We start from the raw sequence: 18,427 nt of genomic DNA, 5'->3' as shown, positions 1-18,427 counted from the left end.
ACTACTCCAAACGAGTAGAGTAAGATTGGAACGGCAAGCATATTTGTTGCAGCAACTTTGTTCTTCCCCGACAGTTCCGATGACCAGATCTGTGGAAGTTTGTACTGATACTTGCCGCGGAGTGAGTTTTTCACTGTTGTTACCTCTTGTGAGTGGCGTTGTTCCACCCCGAGGTAAGTATACGTCTCTCCGGCATCCAGATGGTGTAGCATCGTCCTTTCTTGACATGGATCATTGCACATTTGTCTATCCCGAATTTCATACCGATAGCATGCGTGTACTCTTTCACCACCCTCAAGGACTGATGGAGATCCTTCTCTCCAGAGACATAAAGTTTAAGATCATCCATATAAAACAGATTGGTGACCTTGTGCCTCCGGTTTCCGGGGGTGCTACAGTTATACCCGCGAGTATTTCTGAGCGCAACGATAATGACAATAGTGAGATGCAGAAGAGAAGGGGACTGAGGGAATCACTCTGAAATATACCCCTTCCGAAAGTGACCCACCCTGTTTGGACTCTTGCTTGACCAGATGTTATGGTGAAGCGAGTTCGCCAAAGTGGTATCAGTTGTTCAATGCATCTCACTATTTTGTCGGGTACCGCAAGGTATCTGAGCAAATGCAAAATGAGCTCATGCGAAATTGTATCAAATGCTTTACGGTAATCGATCCAGGCCATAGAGAGGTTACGCTTACATTGTATCGAGTCCTGCGTTACACATCTATCGATGAGCAGGTTCTTTTGACTTCCAGCGACTCCTCTCTTCGACCCTCTCTGCTCATATATCCGTTCAAACACTCGGTCAACTGCGGTGAGTATTCGTGTGTATAAGATGCTTGTAAACAACTTATAACACGAATTCAAGCACGTTATCGGTCTAAAATTCTTAGGAATCGACAATTCTTTGCTTTTGGGGATAAGAACGGTATTATTATTATTAAAAAATCAACCAGGCATTTGGCAATGACTGTGTTAATGAACGCAGTTCGACAAGAATTCAGCCTCGAAGATAAGCCCCGAAGGATTTTAGGACCATGGTGGAGAATAAACTTCCTCAGAACGTTTTCCTAAACGAATTTAATCTCCAGCGATTCAAATTGAACGTGAATCTCTACTTTCTCACAGACACCTCTCTTATAGCGCCTCAAGGAGTTTCCTGTAGTGCTTGTGTTTTGTCCCAGACAAAAACGGCCTTCGTCGACTTGATCAAATCCCGAGCACTCAATTTTCATACTGACGGAATTAATCGACTTGTGTTACGTTGGCAAAAGTGCTTTGATTCAAATGACGCTTATTTCGGTGAATCTGAATCAGTATTCTCTGAGGTGTTACAGTTTAAAGTATACTTAAAAAACGGACTAAACTTTTCAAACAACCTAATATTGTTAGTATATTCAAACTTGTGATATTCAATAATTTTGTATAACGGGGATTATCCCACTTCCAAAAATGAAGCATTAAAATTTTTGTTTCAATCTGTTGTTTTTGCTCCAGGTGACTTGTATCAGAGGCAACCACTGCTGCCAAACACTAGCAGAGATAGCAAGTGGGGCCACAGCGCGAACGATCCATTGGAAATCGAGTGTTACGACGATGATGAAGAAATCATACAGAAGAGCACGGAAAGAAACGGTCACATTGCGATCGACCTGCCCTCTCCAGCGAGAGAGGAACCACGTTTTTCCACAGGAAAAGTGTAAAACGCTTCTGGGTGAGTTGACGGAACTACCAAAATATATGTGAACTGCTCCATTTTGATATAGGCAGAGAACTTCCAATGATAGAAATTATCTCTTCTTCTTCTTCTTTTTTTATCTTCTGCTTATTAGTTTCCATTTTGGGAGGACCATAACTTAGAGGTCACTCACTAACACGTCATATAGAGAGAACAAAATCCGAGCTAGTAGGCCTTGGTCTACAACCCATCAATCTAGAATTATTTACGTCAGAAATATTTTCACTATAGAGATTTTTGAGAAAATTATTGTTAGGTTGGACATAATATTCCGTAGAAATTTCAATACAAAATGTCACTTTGACAATGGCGAATGTTCCTCAATTTGGGTTATTACAGCAAATGCAAGTTTGAACAAAATAAAGTTGAGTTTAATTCTTGAGTTTTTCAAATTCACTTCGAAAAGTATTCAAATTGATGTTTCAAATGTTAGGTTTTAATTTTTAAAGGGATTTGTTTCTAATTCACATATTGGCAACAGATATTCTACTTTAAAAAAAGAAAATTATCTTTATAAATCAACAATTAAGGCAAAATATAAATTATAGTTCAATACCACCTCCACAAGCCACATAAACAACAGTTGTTTTGTTATTTATTTATATAGAGGAAGATAGGTTAGGTGCACAAAATGTCATATATCACGGAATGTCTCGGAACTCGGAACATAAGTAAACAGAACAGCACGCCTCTGAAATATGTCATCTTTGTTTGTCTCATACAGGTAACAGATTCATTGTCCTTTATTAGCTATAACCGATGTCGCCAAATGGTGAGATAGAAACGAATCCCTTTAAAGGTTGAATGCATTATTTCATTCCTCATTTTTTAAGTATTTAAATATTTTTTTAAAGAAAAAGGTTTAAATGGTAAGTTTAAAAAGCTTGTTTCAGAGCTCTTTTATGAAAACTACTTGATTTTCGTCAGGAGGAACATTTCCCATTCTTTGTTTTCCTAGGGTTTGGCACCGCCACCTTGTGGCAATGGTCCTCTCAAATCATTCTATTAAACCTCCTAATCTTCTCTTTAGCCTAGCTTTCTATACCGATATATTTGTTCTAGCTCAAGTTCTCCTGGATATTTTCCTTTTCCATATTCTTCTTTTCAACAGCTCTACTTCTTTTTGGTTGCTTATACCATTGAGAAATGTTAAACCGAATTATTCCAATTTGTGTTGGAGTACAGAAAAACGTTACAAATCAAAATAAATGTATTTTCTAAAACTATATTACTCCAACCTCCAGAAATTTTGAATTTCTGTCGAACATTTTCTTTCGGGGGGGTATACAGAAGGGGAGCCCTCTTTCTTGAAAATTCATAAGAAGTATCAAGTGATTTTTCATAGATATGTGACAGAGATATCGAGAGACTTTTATGAGTTCATTCATTCAAGTTGATATTTTTGAAAGTCAGTTCGAAATTATGATAACTTATCTCATCAGTTTTTTCAGATTGTGACCAGAATATTGAATATTAGGTGTAATTGGGTTGGATATCACGGATACAGCTGTTTCAAAGAAAGTCATTAACATTATTTATGATAATAATTAAAAATGTTCACAGTATAGACTTTATTTCCATTTAATCGATCCTCGCCTTCCTATCCACTGATTGGGAAATGTTGTATCGAGGTATTGCCGGATATTAACTTGGTAATATGGTGGTGCTCCATCCTGCTGAAACCATATCATATTCTTTGGAACTTGAGAGTTTCCTGGATCAGGATATATATTTGCTGAACTTGGAATTACATCATTTTGAAGTAGTGCCAAATAATTCAAGTTGAACTCAACGAAAAAGGGACCAATGAAATGGTTTCCTACAATCCCTGCCCAAACATCAACCTTTTAAGCTATTCCGTGTGTTCTTCTCTCATCCAGTGAGGATTTTCCTTTGACCAGTAGCGGCCATTTTGCCGATTAGCATGACAGTAGAGACAAAGTTCACTTACCAGAAAACAACATCTTCCAATTGGATGATATTGTTATCCAACATGTCCATCATTTGCTCACAAAAATAAGTTTTTCTAACAAAATTGTCTTCCATGAGCTCCTGAGTAGATATCATTTTATAGGGATGCATTATATTTTTTTTAATATGTTTAGTATCAATGTTTGGCTAATATTGAATGTAGTGGATACCTGTCTACACGATGTATGTGGGTTTTCCTTCTCAAGGAAAACCCACTGATTTGAGTTTATTACTCATTGCTTTGGCAGCTGCTTTTTTATCTGCCCCATATGAGCAAGCTCGCGAAACTGCTTCTCTATTTCTCCGTAACCAATCATCTGTAAAACTGTTATTTTATGCATCTCCGTTAATCTAACCATTTGTCAGACTAGAAGTTAACGAACTTCAAACTTAAATTAAAATATTGGCAACTAATCTTGTAACTCACAAAACAAGTTGTCAAGGCGTTTTAAACTAACATTGCCACGGAAATTATTTAGTTTTTTAAAGGATATTTACCGTCTAAAAAGAACATTGCTATGGTTTTTGCTTACTTTCTTATTATCAATACCTCAACATGAAATAAATTTTGAGTATATTGCAATAAGTTTTGAGTGTACTTTATCGAATTTTGGTCGAATCACAATTAGAGAAGTTGCTGAGGATGTCGGAATATCGGTTGGCTCATACCATGCAATTTTTTTGAAAATTTTGGGCATGTAACATCACCATAATGCACCTGCTTGTTCGTAATTTTTTGGCCAAAAACACCGTAATCATGCCTCAGCCATCGTGTTCATTAGATTCAACCCCCTGCCACTTTTTCTCATTGCCAAGATTGAAGAGACACATGAATGGGTGGCGTTTTGCGACGATTAAGGAGATAGAAACTGAGAGGTCAAAGACATACCAAAAAGTGCATATTAGAACTTGTGAACTGCTTGTGAAAATTTGTAATCATTATCATGAATAGTAAAATTAAAGCAAGACAATAATGATTTGAAAGGGTTATATTTTTAGGAGTGATTAATTTTTTGGGAAAGAAAGTTTTTGGCTTTCTACTACTCCATCTGATACAAAAAAATGGATGAGAGAATCTTCCAAAGAAAGGAAGGATTAATCAATTTGAAAATAAGTAACTCTATACATGCTCCTGAAACAGCTACTTTCATATAAACATTGAATTACACGAAAGAAAAAATTCTTTCGAAACAAATACTTCTTCTATATGAACACTGAATTATACAGAAGATACTTTTCTCTATTCAGTTTGTATATCGAACATTCGTGGAGGAATAAGAATCAGATATCATTCACATGAGTTCTACTTTGAATGAATGGTAATAAATTGTACTCACATGGAACACTGTCACCCTAACTGGTATACACGTGTTTCGCCTTAAGACAAAATCGTAATTCATGAATGAAGTGTGTGTATTTTCTATAATGTTATCCAATTTGGTACTGAAGAGCCTTAGGGCAAGTGTCTTAAGGCGAAACACGTGTATACCAGTTTGGGCGACAGTGTTCCATGTGAGTACAATTTATTACCATTCATTCAAAGTAGAACTCATGTGAATGATATCTGATTCTTATTCCTCCACGAATGTTCGATATACAAACTGAATAGAGAAAAGTATCTTCTGTATAATTCAGTGTTCATATAGAAGTATTTGTTTCGAAAGAATTTTTTCTTTCGTGTAATTCAATGTTTATATGAAAGTAGCTGTTTCAGGAGAACTTTCTTTCAGTTTGTGTCTGAAAGTTACTTCTTTGCATGATCTACACATCCATGTATAGAGTTACTTATTTTCAAATTGATTAATCCTTCCTTTCTTTGGAAGATTCTCTCATCCATTTTTTTGTATCAGATGGAGTAGTAGAAAGCCAAAAACTTTCTTTCCCAAGACAATAATATTTCTCTAATCTTGTCAAAGATCACAATGCAAATAGTTTCGAAAACAAAAGCGTGAAAGACATTTAGAATGTATTAAGTTATGGATTTTTCAAGACATTAATAGATTGTATTTTATTCTATGAAAGCTTTTCAAAATCAAAATGAGTTTTTTTTGTTTTAGCCGCCATCATCATGATGTTCAATTTTGTTCTGACTCTCACCTCGCTGAGTCTTGTTCACGAGCGAGTGCCCAACAAAGAGGTTTACGGGCCTCTTCCAGATGTGTTCCTCGACAACGTACCTGCTTATGCCTGGGCTTTAGATGTATCAGAGTTCATCATTATATTTTGTGTGAATACTAGCATGATAGCTATGATATTTCACAAGCATAGGTGAGTAACGTTTTGTTAATTTTGAATGTAATGAACTCTACACCACACCTCACACTGGATTTATTGAATATTCATTAGCTTGATAGAACGTCAAAATGAAACTGTGAATGATTGAACTTGTCTTGTCCCACACCTGACACCAAATTAATAATATCCCCTCCTAGCTTGATATGATTATATTAACTCGGCTAAATGTGGTTTTCTTTTTCAGATTCATCGTATTTAGAAGAATATTTTTACTAATGTCCTTATTGTATATGTACCGAGCCATTACTATGTATGTAACGGTATTGCCTTTGTCAAACCCGAGTTATCCTTGTTCGCCCAAATCGAACGAGACGTCCCCCCTCATGATTGCCAAGCGGGTGGTGAAGCTGATGTCCGGTCTGGGGCTCTCTCTCAACGGACAGCATGTCTACTGTGGAGACTTTATCTATAGTGGGCATACTGTCATCTTGGTGTTTACTTCCTTACTCATATCTGAATGTAAGTATTTTGATCCATTATTTAACTGTAGTGAAGTTGCAGGGTCTTCAGCTAGTCAATTCATTTTTAATTTTTGTAGATACACCCAGAAAGTTGTACCTTATCCACTGGTTATACTGGCTGTTATCGTGTGTGGGTATCGTAATGCTGGAGCTATCCCATGGGCATTACAGTGTGGATGTTATCATAGCTTATTTCATCACCACCAGATTGTTCTGGACATATCACACTTTGGCAAATAATTCCAGCTTGAAAGTAAGTATTCTGTTTTGCCACCTTTTTTTGTTATTAAAACAACTTTTGGAAAAAAATTAATTAGTTTATGGAGGCATGAAATAGATGCTGGGCATCTTCAAAACATCAAGCTATCAAAATTCAATCTGTCATAGTCATTAACTGTTCTCCGCTGTGGATCGATACCGTCAACTTCAAAAGATAAATATTCTAAGAACTTTTTATGCGTATTTTTGATCCCAATAATGTGTGAAGCACAGTCAGGACTCTATATAGTAGAACAATATTCTAACTTTGACCTAACATAACAGATACATAAAATCTTCAAAGCTATAGAGTTTAATTTCTGCAATTGTGCACTTAGTCTAGTTCACATGTACTCGATTTAGCTCTTTTTGGTGACATTTTTCAGCCCTGTTCAAAAATTACGACCAAGGTTTCATTCGATTCGTATTTTTGCCTAGAAAGTTTAAGGAAAGGTCCGAAAACGCGCCGATAAAAATTACAAAAGTTATAAACAATCAAGAGAAGAAAAAAAGGGGCTTTAGTTTTTTCTTAATATCTCGGAAAATTTTCAAAATTTTGGAAATTTGAAAAAAGATTTGAAAAGATCAATGAATTTGCGTAAAAAAAGTCCCGACTCCCGAAACTGTATCTCGATTATTTATAATTTTTACAGAGCCCTGAAAATAGAGCCAAAAGCGGGTAGTCTGGCTTCCGCGCGCCTTTCGTCACTCTGACATAAAAACAAAAAAAATTATTTAAACATATTAAATGTAAATATTAAGGAATGAAAAAATTCATGTAATGTTGGGATACATCAATAAACAATAATCCGCAGTCAAAACATTTTTATCCCAATTTTAACGTTAATTATAAATTTGTTAATTAATAACTTTTTCTGAATTGAAAGTTATTATAAAAATCCCTATAATTATTAAACTAAAACCCTGGCATTTTTTTCCTTTGGTGAAGTTATCCTTAATAGGCAAAAAATAGATTACCGTTGCCAAAATAAAAAAATTCTTATTTTCTATTTTTTATTAACAATTGAAAATTATAATTTTATAAAAAATACATTACAATTTTTTTTTTAACATTTTTTATTGTTTCAATGTTTCATGGCTGAAAACTAATTAATGATTCTTTTTTTAATTTTTTACACCTATTGTTAATAAATTTATTATAAACAAATACATTGTTCATAAACACTTCGAATTTTTTTTGCATTATGTTAATGGAAAAAAACCATGGTTTTTAGAAAAAAAATGGTTCTCAAAAAAATTTCTTTGTTGCTAAAAAATGCGTTTGTTATTTAACAATAGTTTTTTGCAACTAAATATCAAAATTAAGGAAGCGTTTTTTTAAATCATAAATTCTATTGTTCTTTAAGGTTTTGAATTTTTTTTTATTCTTTTTTTAATTGTTTATTAAAAAAATTGTTATGAACAAATTTTTTTCAAATTTTTTTTCAATACTTTGTTCTATAATAAAAGTAACTATGTGTTTTTTTAATATTACAATATTAAAAGTTTTATAAAAAATAGAATAAATTAAAAAAAAACAGTTACATTTATTATAGAACAAAGTATTGAAAAAAAATGAATAAAAAATAATAATATGTTCATAAAATTTTTTTTAATTAAATATAATAATTATATATAATTATAATAAACTCATTAACAATAGCTGTAAGAAATAAAAAAAAATAATAATTAGTTTTTAGCCATGAGACATTGAAACAATAAAAAATTAGAAAAAAAATTGGGTAATGTATTTTTTATAAAATTATAATTTTCAATTGTTAATAAAAAAATAGAAAATAACATTTTTTTTATTTTGGCAACGGTAATCTATTTTTTTGCCTATCAAGGATAACTTCGCTAAAGGAAAAAAATGCCAGGTGTTAGTTTAATAATTATAGTGATTTTTATATTAACTTTCAATTCAGAAAAAGTTATTAATTAACAAATTTATAATTAACGTTAAAATTGGGATAAACATTTTTTGACTGCGGATTATTGTTTATTGATGTATCCCAACATTACATGAATTTTTTCATTCCTCAATATTTACATTTAATATGTTTAAACATTTTTGTTTATTTTTATGTCAGAGTGACGAAAGGCGCGCGGAAGCCAGACTACCCGCTTTTGGCTCTATTTTCAGGGCTCTGTAAAAATTATAAATAATCGAGATACAGTTTCGGGAGTCGGGACTTTTTTTAAGCAAATTCATTGATCTTTTCAAATCTTTTCTCAAATTTCCAAAATTTTGAAAATTTTCCGAGATATTAAGAAAAAACTAAAGCCCCATTTTTTTTCACTTAATTGTTTATAACTTTTGTAATTTTATCGGCGCGTTTTCGGACCTTTCCTTAAACTTTCTAGGCAAAAATACGAATCGAATGACACCTTGGTCGTAATTTTTGGACAGGGCTGAAAAATGTTACAAAAAAAATTACATGTGAACTAGACTAACTATAAAACCATACATCTAGATGCCTCTGGAAGTTTAATACCAACTCAGTTCAGAATCAAAGACAACCCCTATATCTTTTATGCAAGTATCTCGTAATAAGGCGGTGTCATTCATATTATACAGTGCTTTTACTTAATGCCCCCCCCTCTTTTTTGAACGGGTCAACTCAAAAAATTGAAATTTGGGATAATGAAATTAATGCATGAATACTTTATTTTGAAGAGAAATTGACACAAGAAAATTTCAAGATGCCAAATCTGGGAAAAATTAAATGGAAAGGGGGGTGAGGTGACACATCTTTTTAAAGCTCCTGACAAATGCTTCACAACCCGAAAATATAATGTCAATATTTTCAACTACTACAAAATGGCGAAACTTTTTATAATTGCCTGAATACATTGATATTTAACTACATAAAATGAGGTAATAAGCTTGAGGTCAGTTCGGAAGATGCTCGAAATGGCTGCCTTGAACTTTTTGACATATGAACGAACAGCCTATACGATATTTCACGCCAAACATTTTTGAACCCAGTAACGTCAATATCTCTACAAATTTTTATTATTCTCTGCCGTTTATCCAATATTGAAGCAGGTTCAGTTTCGTACACCTTTTGCTTCAAATAGCCCCATGAAAAAATGTCCAAAGGTGTCAAATCTGGTGAGCGGGCTGTCCATTCTGTAGGACCTCGACGGCCAATCCAACGACCGGGAAAAGTAGTATCTAAATAGTTTCTTACTTTTCTGGAGTAATGTGGTGGTGCTCCATCTTGTTGGGATACAATATCCATATCGAATTTATTAGGATTCGCTTCGACGATTTCAGTGATGAGAGGGTCAACACTAGTTTCCAGAATATTCAAATACAGTTTCCCTGTTGAATTTTGATCGATAAATAGAGGTCCTACAATATGTTTTCCCAATATTCCTGCCCAAACGTTAACTTTTTCTGGATATTGGGTATGTGTTTCCCGGAAAACGTGAGGGTTGGTGTCACTCCAATAACGGCAATTTCGTCTGTAAACATTTCCGTTTGAAAAAATGTACATTCGTCACTAAAACAAATATTGTGGAGATAGGTAGGATGCCTTGCAATGATTTCGCAGAATTCTGTTCGTCGATCAGTTAATTGGTGTACCATTTTGATTTTGTATGGATGATACCTATTCCTCTTCAAAAGTCCTTCACTCTCGGAAAAATAAATACTGTCTTTTTTTGGCACATCATGGGAACCTGTCTGGTCATCATACATTTCCAAATTTTCCTCCCAATTTGCCGGGGGTGTTGGGACTGGTAAACCTCCCTTCAAACAGTTTGAAGGGTGCCTAGAAGATGACAGTACTACCAACTGTCGAAAGCGCTCGCAGATAATTTATAGAAGATATAAAGCTTCAAATCCTTTTTGTAAAATTCAATATTGAAATATATAATATATATATATATATATATATATATATATATATATATATATATATATATATATATATATATATATATATATATATATATATATATATATAATATATATAATATATATATATATATATATATATATATATATATATATATATATATATATATATATATATATATATATTATATATATATATATATATATATATATATACGCACATCGGAAAAGTCTAGGGATATTTTTATAACATACTAAATATCATAAAAATAAATGCATGAGGTCGTTTAATTTCGATTAAATTGGTACACTCGACCAATCTAGGGATATTTTTAAAAATGGCAATAATTTTTTTTCAGATCGCTTTAGGGAAAAAAAGTTGACGGGTGATTATTAAACGAATGTAACTTACAACAAAATTTATTAAATGGTCAAAAATACTGAGTGCGCATATAAGCAAAACTAAAATAAAATGTGGCTCTTCTTTGGCACCCCGAAAAAAAATCATAATACACCAAAAAGTGGAATCAGTACAAAGTACGGCCTCCACACTGGTTTATTACGGCCCTACATCTATCGTGCATCGACAAAATGAGATTGTCAATGTCTTGTTGAGGTACATTTGCCCATCCAGCGATTAAAAGCTCTCTCAATTGAAACGTTGTGTGAATGTTCCCCATATGCGGAGTAATTCTTCGTTGAAGCATGTCCCACACATGCTCGATGGTATTCAGGTCCGGTGATTGTGCTGGCCATGGCAATACATCAACTCCTTCGTGCATTAGGTGGAAGTTTTCACCAACAGCACCAGCAAACGGACGGACGATAGGTAGAAGAATGGTGTCGAGGTACTGTCGAGCTGTGAGGGAGCGATTTGGAAAAACGAGATCGGTTCTGTCGCCGATCATGATTCCGCCCCATAGCATTACTGTACCACCTCTGTATGTGTGGACTTCCTGGACGTGTCTCAGACGTTCATTATTTCCAGGTCGTCTCCACAGTCTTACTCGACGAGAATCTGGATGAAATCCAAATCTGGATTCGTCTGTAAACAAAACTGTGGCCCAATCATTTGCATCCCAGTTTTGATGTTCTTGACACCACTCTAATCTTCTACTGCGATTGCCTCTCGACAAAGGTGAACATCTAAGTGGCCTTCTGTTGTGGAGATCTGCTTCATGCAGTCGATTTCTGACAGTATCACGACCAATGGTTACCTGGTGCGTCTGCTGCAACACGTTAACCAACTCAGGTGCTGTGATTGTCGGTTGTCTTCTTGCGGTTAAGACCAAAAATCGGTCTTGAACTGCAGTTGTAGCGCGTCCTTGCCCTGGATGTTGTTCGGCTGGACTGCCAGTTTCACGGAAACGCCGCCACAATCGATTGATAACACTTTGGGAGACCCCCAAACGAAGAGCTACATCATTTTGTCGCATGCCACTTTGAAGAAGCCCTACAGCTCTATTCATCTCAGCCAATGGTAAGTGATGGCGTTCCATGTTAAAGCACAATATTTCCAGTTTAATTGCTGAGCAAGAACTGCATAGAATGTACAAACTCGACACTTTCAGATTATTCATTTCAGCCGAAAACCTACAGTTTGTAAAAAACTTGATAAAATATTAGTTACCGTTTTTGCAGGTTTTGTTCAACCCATAGAAATCTACAGGGTGGTCAAGTGTACCAATTTAATCGAAATTAAACGACCTCATGCATTTATTTTTATGATATTCAGTATGTTATAAAAATATATATATATATATATATATATATATATATAATATATATATATATATATTTTTATGGGTCAAAAGTACCCAAATTTCAGATTTTTCGAACCTTCAAAAATTCATATCTCCAAAAATGTTAAGTTTATCAGAAAAGTCATAGCATTTTTTTATTTGTACTTCAAAAAAATTGTCCGGTTGAAAAATAACAATTCCTTGCAATTGGCAACAATGTGGCACAGGGTTGGCCTGAGGCAAATTCCGGTACTTCTGTGCCGATTCCTCCTGGACTAATTTCTTCTTCTTAACTTCTGTAATGTTTTAATCATTTCACCTTTTTTTCAGCAACGCTCCCCCAACAACTTACTAGGTCGCGAGTGGTGGTTCGGGCTGTTCCTCTATTTCGAGGGGAACGTCGGAGGACCGCTGCCGAGAAAGTTCAATTGGCCTCTGCCCTGGCCTCGGAGGTGGCACTTGAAAAGCCGGGCCAGTTAGTAAACGCCTCCGGCTGTCGTCACGCGTAAGGACTCTTTGAATATGTGATAAAAATAATGTGTAATGCCTTACTAACTCGAATATCCTGTGCTCTTCATATACATACAACTATATACAAAGTGTTGATTTTGCTGGTGGTGATGTTTTCAGTCTGTCATTGTTATCAGAGTTTTCTTGGAATTTTTATACATGTATTTTTTATTGGTAGTTTTTAACTATTTCTTAGACGTTTAAGGTGAAATTTGTATAGTTGAAGAGAATTCGTATTATTTTATTTATAGAAAACTTGTTACGCTTGGGTAAATGTTTATTCAAACATTTTTTTGTGTTTTAACTTGCCAAAATCTCTGTGAAGCTTCATTTTTCCCTGTAAAAATTTTCAACAGTACCCAAAACCGTCTTGTTACATAGATGATACATGGATGTTACATATTTTTCAATTAACCATTATTACTCCACAGTTTTTTTTTCACAAAGATCAGCATCCTATTATATTTCGATAATCAAGTTCACAATATCGATTTATTTGGGTCTGATACAGTAATTCAGAAATGATTTATCTTCATTTCGTCTGTCAATGATGTACAGGAAATTATTGATATTCTTCATTATCATCAATAGAAATTGAAACGTAAATGGTACGCTACTACATATTACAATTTGCTCAAAAATGATTTAAGAAATGTTTACCAAGAAAATGATTCGCTGTAATGAATTGACATCAACACTTTGTTATATCTCTGTTACATTCTAAAGATTCGGAATGAATTATTTGGTTATTTGAAAAGGTATTGAAGAGAGGTTTCAACTGGTGTATGCAGATATAAGTGTCATTATTATTCATCCATTTTTGTTACAAAGAATATTGAAATTCTGTTCTATTCAACAACTATTTGATTTATGAAACTCATTCCCGTTAGACATTCAATAAGTTTCAACTTGGGAATACTCAAATCAGATCTCTGTATTTTCATGTGAAAATAGAAAGCTACATGCTTTTGTGGAAAATAGGATGGAATTTTTTCAGGGGACTAAATAGTCACATGTCATTGTCAACTGAAAAAAAGAGGTAAGATATCCTAATACACTCAATATATTGAAAAAAGTTTCTAGTACAGGATTAGTGTGTTTCATTACTTCATATACCTGTGAATGATGATGAAACTACAGTATCAAAAACTGATTCTTACATACACTGTGTATTCCTTTACTACGAGATCACACTATTTCCAAAACTGGAAAAAAAATCTAACCTCCATATTCTGAAATATTCAAGTTTCTTCAGTTCATCCGACAAAATCTCTTGTAGCTTCAGAAAACTACTGTGGTAATATCTAAGAAACAATGCAGTAACGATGAATACCTACATTAAACTTAGAAACAGGTTGGAAAATGATTAGTTCAGACATTTCCCAAGCAATTGAAAATTGTCATTGAATTAAAAAAATAATCCTCCTTGATATCTAAGTTACAAAAATCGGACAAGTTCATGTTGCTTGGGTGTTCTTCTCATTTCAAATATCCCTTTGTTTATTATTGGTTTGATTTGAATATTCTTAGTTCCTTTTTTTTCAACGTCTTATTCATTATGTACCTAGTTTTTTATTATGTAATATTTCAGTTACATAATCCCATTATGATGAATCGACAGTTATATCAAATAAAATCATGGTTATAGCCTTGTTACTTCTCTGTTACATTCTGATGATGTACGATGAAAAATCACATGGTTATAGCCTCGTTACTTCTCTGTTACATTCAGATGATGTACTATGAAAAATCACAAATAATAATTGAGAAAGTAAAAAAGCTACAATTGAAACCTGTGGCTTAGAATAAATCCAAAACGAACACTTTTCCCAGTCACTAGAACTGGAATACTCTTCTTGACGAATTCAGGAGAAACGCGCATCGAGAAAAGTATTGCAGTTCTGGTGATTGAAAAAAGTGCTTGTTTTGCAACTGAAAAAGTAGTCTACACTCAAATGTGGTGAATTTTAATACATTTATCAATAAATCATTCCCGAGCATACATGTAACATTCATGTAACAATGTTACGTTTGTTCAAGCTGAGGTAAACATGGCTAAAAATGTGTAAAGGTGATTTCTTTGAATTCTCTTCTTATACATTGATAAATGTTTTATTGAGAAATAAACCTGAGCAGAGAAAACTGTTTGAAGAAATGATTGAATAAAAATTAATTCCAGGCAATTTTTAGTGAGGAATGTATATGGTGTAGCATTTGAGGTTTGAAAAATGTGAGAACATAACAAGTAATGGAGTTTTCTCTGACTCGGTAACAGATAATTGGGAACATCTCGCCTTTTTCAAGCTCCAAATGGGATATTGTGGCATTCCAGGTTTTCTGTTGATTCATTTTGTTCGGGCACTATTTGACATGTGCCAACCAAAAAATGTACTTCTTTATGTGAATTCTGCTTAGGATATTAACAAAATGGAAATTGAGCTCTGAGTGTAATGTGTTTGTAATACTTTCAACCAATCAAAACACTTTGTCTTTGCTAGTGGTATTTCTGGGAAGAAATGCCGGGTACACTGGTGATTGCTTTCAGATTTGTGATAAATGCGGATATATTTTTTTAGATACATTGAATAGAATTATCTGTACTGATTGGTGTTGCGCGTTTCGGATCGAGGCTGAAATTCACGAGAAAAAAGTTGTTTTGACAATAATCGAAGTCGACATGAACGCAAACAGGGTAAGCATTTCTCCCTTACTGCCAGTCAAATCGAAAACCGTTTTCTTGTGAAAATATAGTGTAAGCCCACCTGGAAGTTGTATATTGTAAGAATCAAACATTATGTTTCAAGTTGTTGGGAATCTCAGATTATTTATGTTGAAATTTGCAATTCTATCCCCATTGAAAGTTCTTGTGAATTGTTGTAATGAACCATTACATTTTTATTTTTAATAAACGTGTCTGGTTGAAACCGTCTTTTGATTTCATAATACATCATGATCAGTTATAAATACTTACAAAAAGTTATTGTTCGAAACATGTACGAAGGTGGATTTTTATTTTTCTCAGAAAATATTCATTCATCCATTTCTATTTTGTCCCTTTCAGAGCGGTCCCATTCATATATGATACACTTGTGCATGCGTTTTTTCCAATCCTTGAAGCCTTCTCATATGCACTCATCTTTTTGATCGTCGCAAAAAGCCGTACTTTCATGGGTCTCTTCAATCTTGGGAACAGAAAAAAGTCGCAGGGGACCAAATCTGGTAAATACGGTGGCTAAGGCAATATTACAGTGTTCTTAAATCATATCCATTATACAAGAAATGAACATAAGATACACTTACCGCGAGCTGGGAAAGCAATTGGACAGAGATACTTTGCGTATATTGCACCACGACTTATAGAAAATATCCCAAAAGCCCTGAAAATTTCATACATTCTCATCCTTTCAAGAAAAAAACTAGAAAAATTGGTTGATATCTTCTGATAGACACACAATTTATGCTATTATTTTCCCAGAAAATATGTGAACCCCATGTATAAATATGAGATTATATATGTGTATATAATACTCACCACATTCTTCACTTGGTTGGTTCTTAGTCATTGACCCTTTACCCAGTCACTGAAAGTTTGAAATTATTCCAAATGTAAAGGTAAAACTCCTCAAAGACAAGCTTTCCTGAGCTTTTTTAAGACTCCCTTTCAAAATCATTGCAAATGTTGAGCTAAAACTCTCAAAGACAAGCTTTCCCGAGCTTTTTTGAGGTTCCTTTCAAAATCATTGCAAATGTTAAGCTGAAACTTCTCAAAGACAAGCTTTTTTGAGTTACCCCTCAAAGACAAGCTTTCCCGAGCTTTTTTGAGGTTTCTTTTGAACTCATTGCAAATGTTAAGTTGAAACTCTTCAAAGACAAGCTTTCTCAAGCTTTTTTGAGGTTTCTTTTGAAATCATCGCAAATGTTAAGTTGAAACTCTTCAAAGACAAGCTTTCTCAAGCTTTTTTGAGGTTCTTTTTGAAATCATAGCAAGTGTTAAGTTGAAACTCTTCAAAGACAAGCTTTCTCAAGTTTTTTTGAGTTTCCTTTTGAAATCATTGCAAATGTCAAGCTTAAACTCATCAAAGACAAGCTTTCTCAAGATTTTTTGAGGTTCCTTTTGAAATCATTGCAAATGTTAAGCCGACATTCATCAAAGACAAGCTTTTTTGAGGTTCCTTTTGAAATTATTCCAAATGTTAAGGTAAAACTCCTCAAAGACAAGCTTTCCCGAGCTTTTTTGACGTTCCTTTTGAAATAATTGCAAATGTTAAGTTGAAACTCTTCAGAAACAAGCTTTCTCAAGCTTTTTTGAGTTTCATTTTGAAACCATATCAAATGTCAAGCTAAAACTCCACAAAGACAATCTTTCCCGAGCTTTTTTGAGGTTCCTTTTGAAATCATTGTAAATGTTAAGCTGAAACTCCTCAAAGACAAGCTTTTTTGAGGTTCCCTACGTTTGTATTTCATCAGTTCCGGCTTCCATTGTTCAATATAATATAAATTGATTTGAAAACCCTGAAAAAGTTTATAAAAATTAATAAGATTAACCGAAGATAATAATTTTATTAAACAAAAAACTGAAATTACAAGGAAATAACATACAAGCAACAACCAAACAATTGAAAATGAAAAAATTGAATCGTCTTCAGGTGATAGCCCGAAGGCGATTGTGGATACTAACAATTGAAACGTCGTGACATAATTTGGTTTGAAATCTCATAATTTTTATTTTTCATTTTTTGTTAATATTTTTTAATTTTTTCATTTTTCAGCTTTTATTATTATTTCAATTTTTTTTATTTTTAATTGTTTGGTTGTCGCTTGTATGTTCTTGTAATTTCAGTTTTTTATTTAATAAAATTGTTATCTTCGGTTAATCTTAGTAAGACAATGGAAGTCCGAACTGATGAAATAAACCACGAAACATTGTCAACCACCATATTCACCAGATTTGGCCCCCTTCGATTTTTTCTGTTAGCAGTATTGAAGAGACCTATGGAAGAACGGCATTTTGCCGAGGAGATACAAACCAAATTGCTGAGGGAGCTAAAGGACATACCAGAACTGCTTTGAGGATTGGAAAAACGCTGGCTTGGGTCTATTATATCTGAGGCGGACTACTTTGAAGTAGACATCATGAAAATTGATGAATGAGTAAATATATTTTGAACAGACACTTAATTTTTTTTTACAGATTTTGTATATAATTGAAACACAACTAGAAAATCACTATTTCATTATCATACATGAACAATGTCAATATAAACAGGTGAAATTTTGTAAACAATAAAGAACGGTCATACAAGCAAGCGGTTTTTCCTTTGCTGATAATTTCTATTTCTCAATTTCTTCGTCACACTGTGGAAGATAAAAATACCCTAAGAAGGTCGATAAAAAATTGATTTTCCTCCACAAAAAGTGCATTTTGTTCCATCTCCCAATATGTCTATCAAAGACGTGTTCAGGACATCTTTTCGGAAATAGAACACATCTTTAAGAAGTCTGGTATATCTTTAATATATCCTCAAGACATTCTCGTATTTAATGAATTTCTATTGGAGAAACTCATTGTTATTCAAGACTCAACTGC

General features: G+C 33.7%; 1 protein-coding gene across 1 annotated transcript in view; it reads left to right on the top strand.

Moving 5' to 3' along the window:
* LOC111513967 (phosphatidylcholine:ceramide cholinephosphotransferase 2) overlaps positions 1–15,764 on the top strand; it is a 106,213-nt gene extending 90,449 nt beyond the window's left edge. Inside the window, 6 exon segments of the mRNA XM_074181613.1 lie at positions 1,498–1,682; positions 1,684–1,714; positions 5,767–5,977; positions 6,189–6,463; positions 6,543–6,718; positions 12,661–15,764. Of these exon segments, the coding sequence (XP_074037714.1) occupies positions 1,498–1,682; positions 1,684–1,714; positions 5,767–5,977; positions 6,189–6,463; positions 6,543–6,718; positions 12,661–12,810 (1,028 nt within the window). The 3' untranslated portion in view covers positions 12,811–15,764.
* Positions 15,765–18,427: the final 2,663 nt, after the last annotated feature.

The sequence above is a fragment of the Leptinotarsa decemlineata genome, unplaced genomic scaffold (genome assembly GCF_025532065.1).
Source record: "Leptinotarsa decemlineata unplaced genomic scaffold, Ldec_3_MD MMD2_P_RNA_scaffold_2, whole genome shotgun sequence".
Classification (NCBI taxonomy): Eukaryota; Metazoa; Arthropoda; class Insecta; order Coleoptera; family Chrysomelidae; genus Leptinotarsa; species Leptinotarsa decemlineata.
The sequence above is the reverse complement of the archived record's forward strand: the minus strand, read 5'-3'. Positions and strand labels throughout refer to the sequence as shown.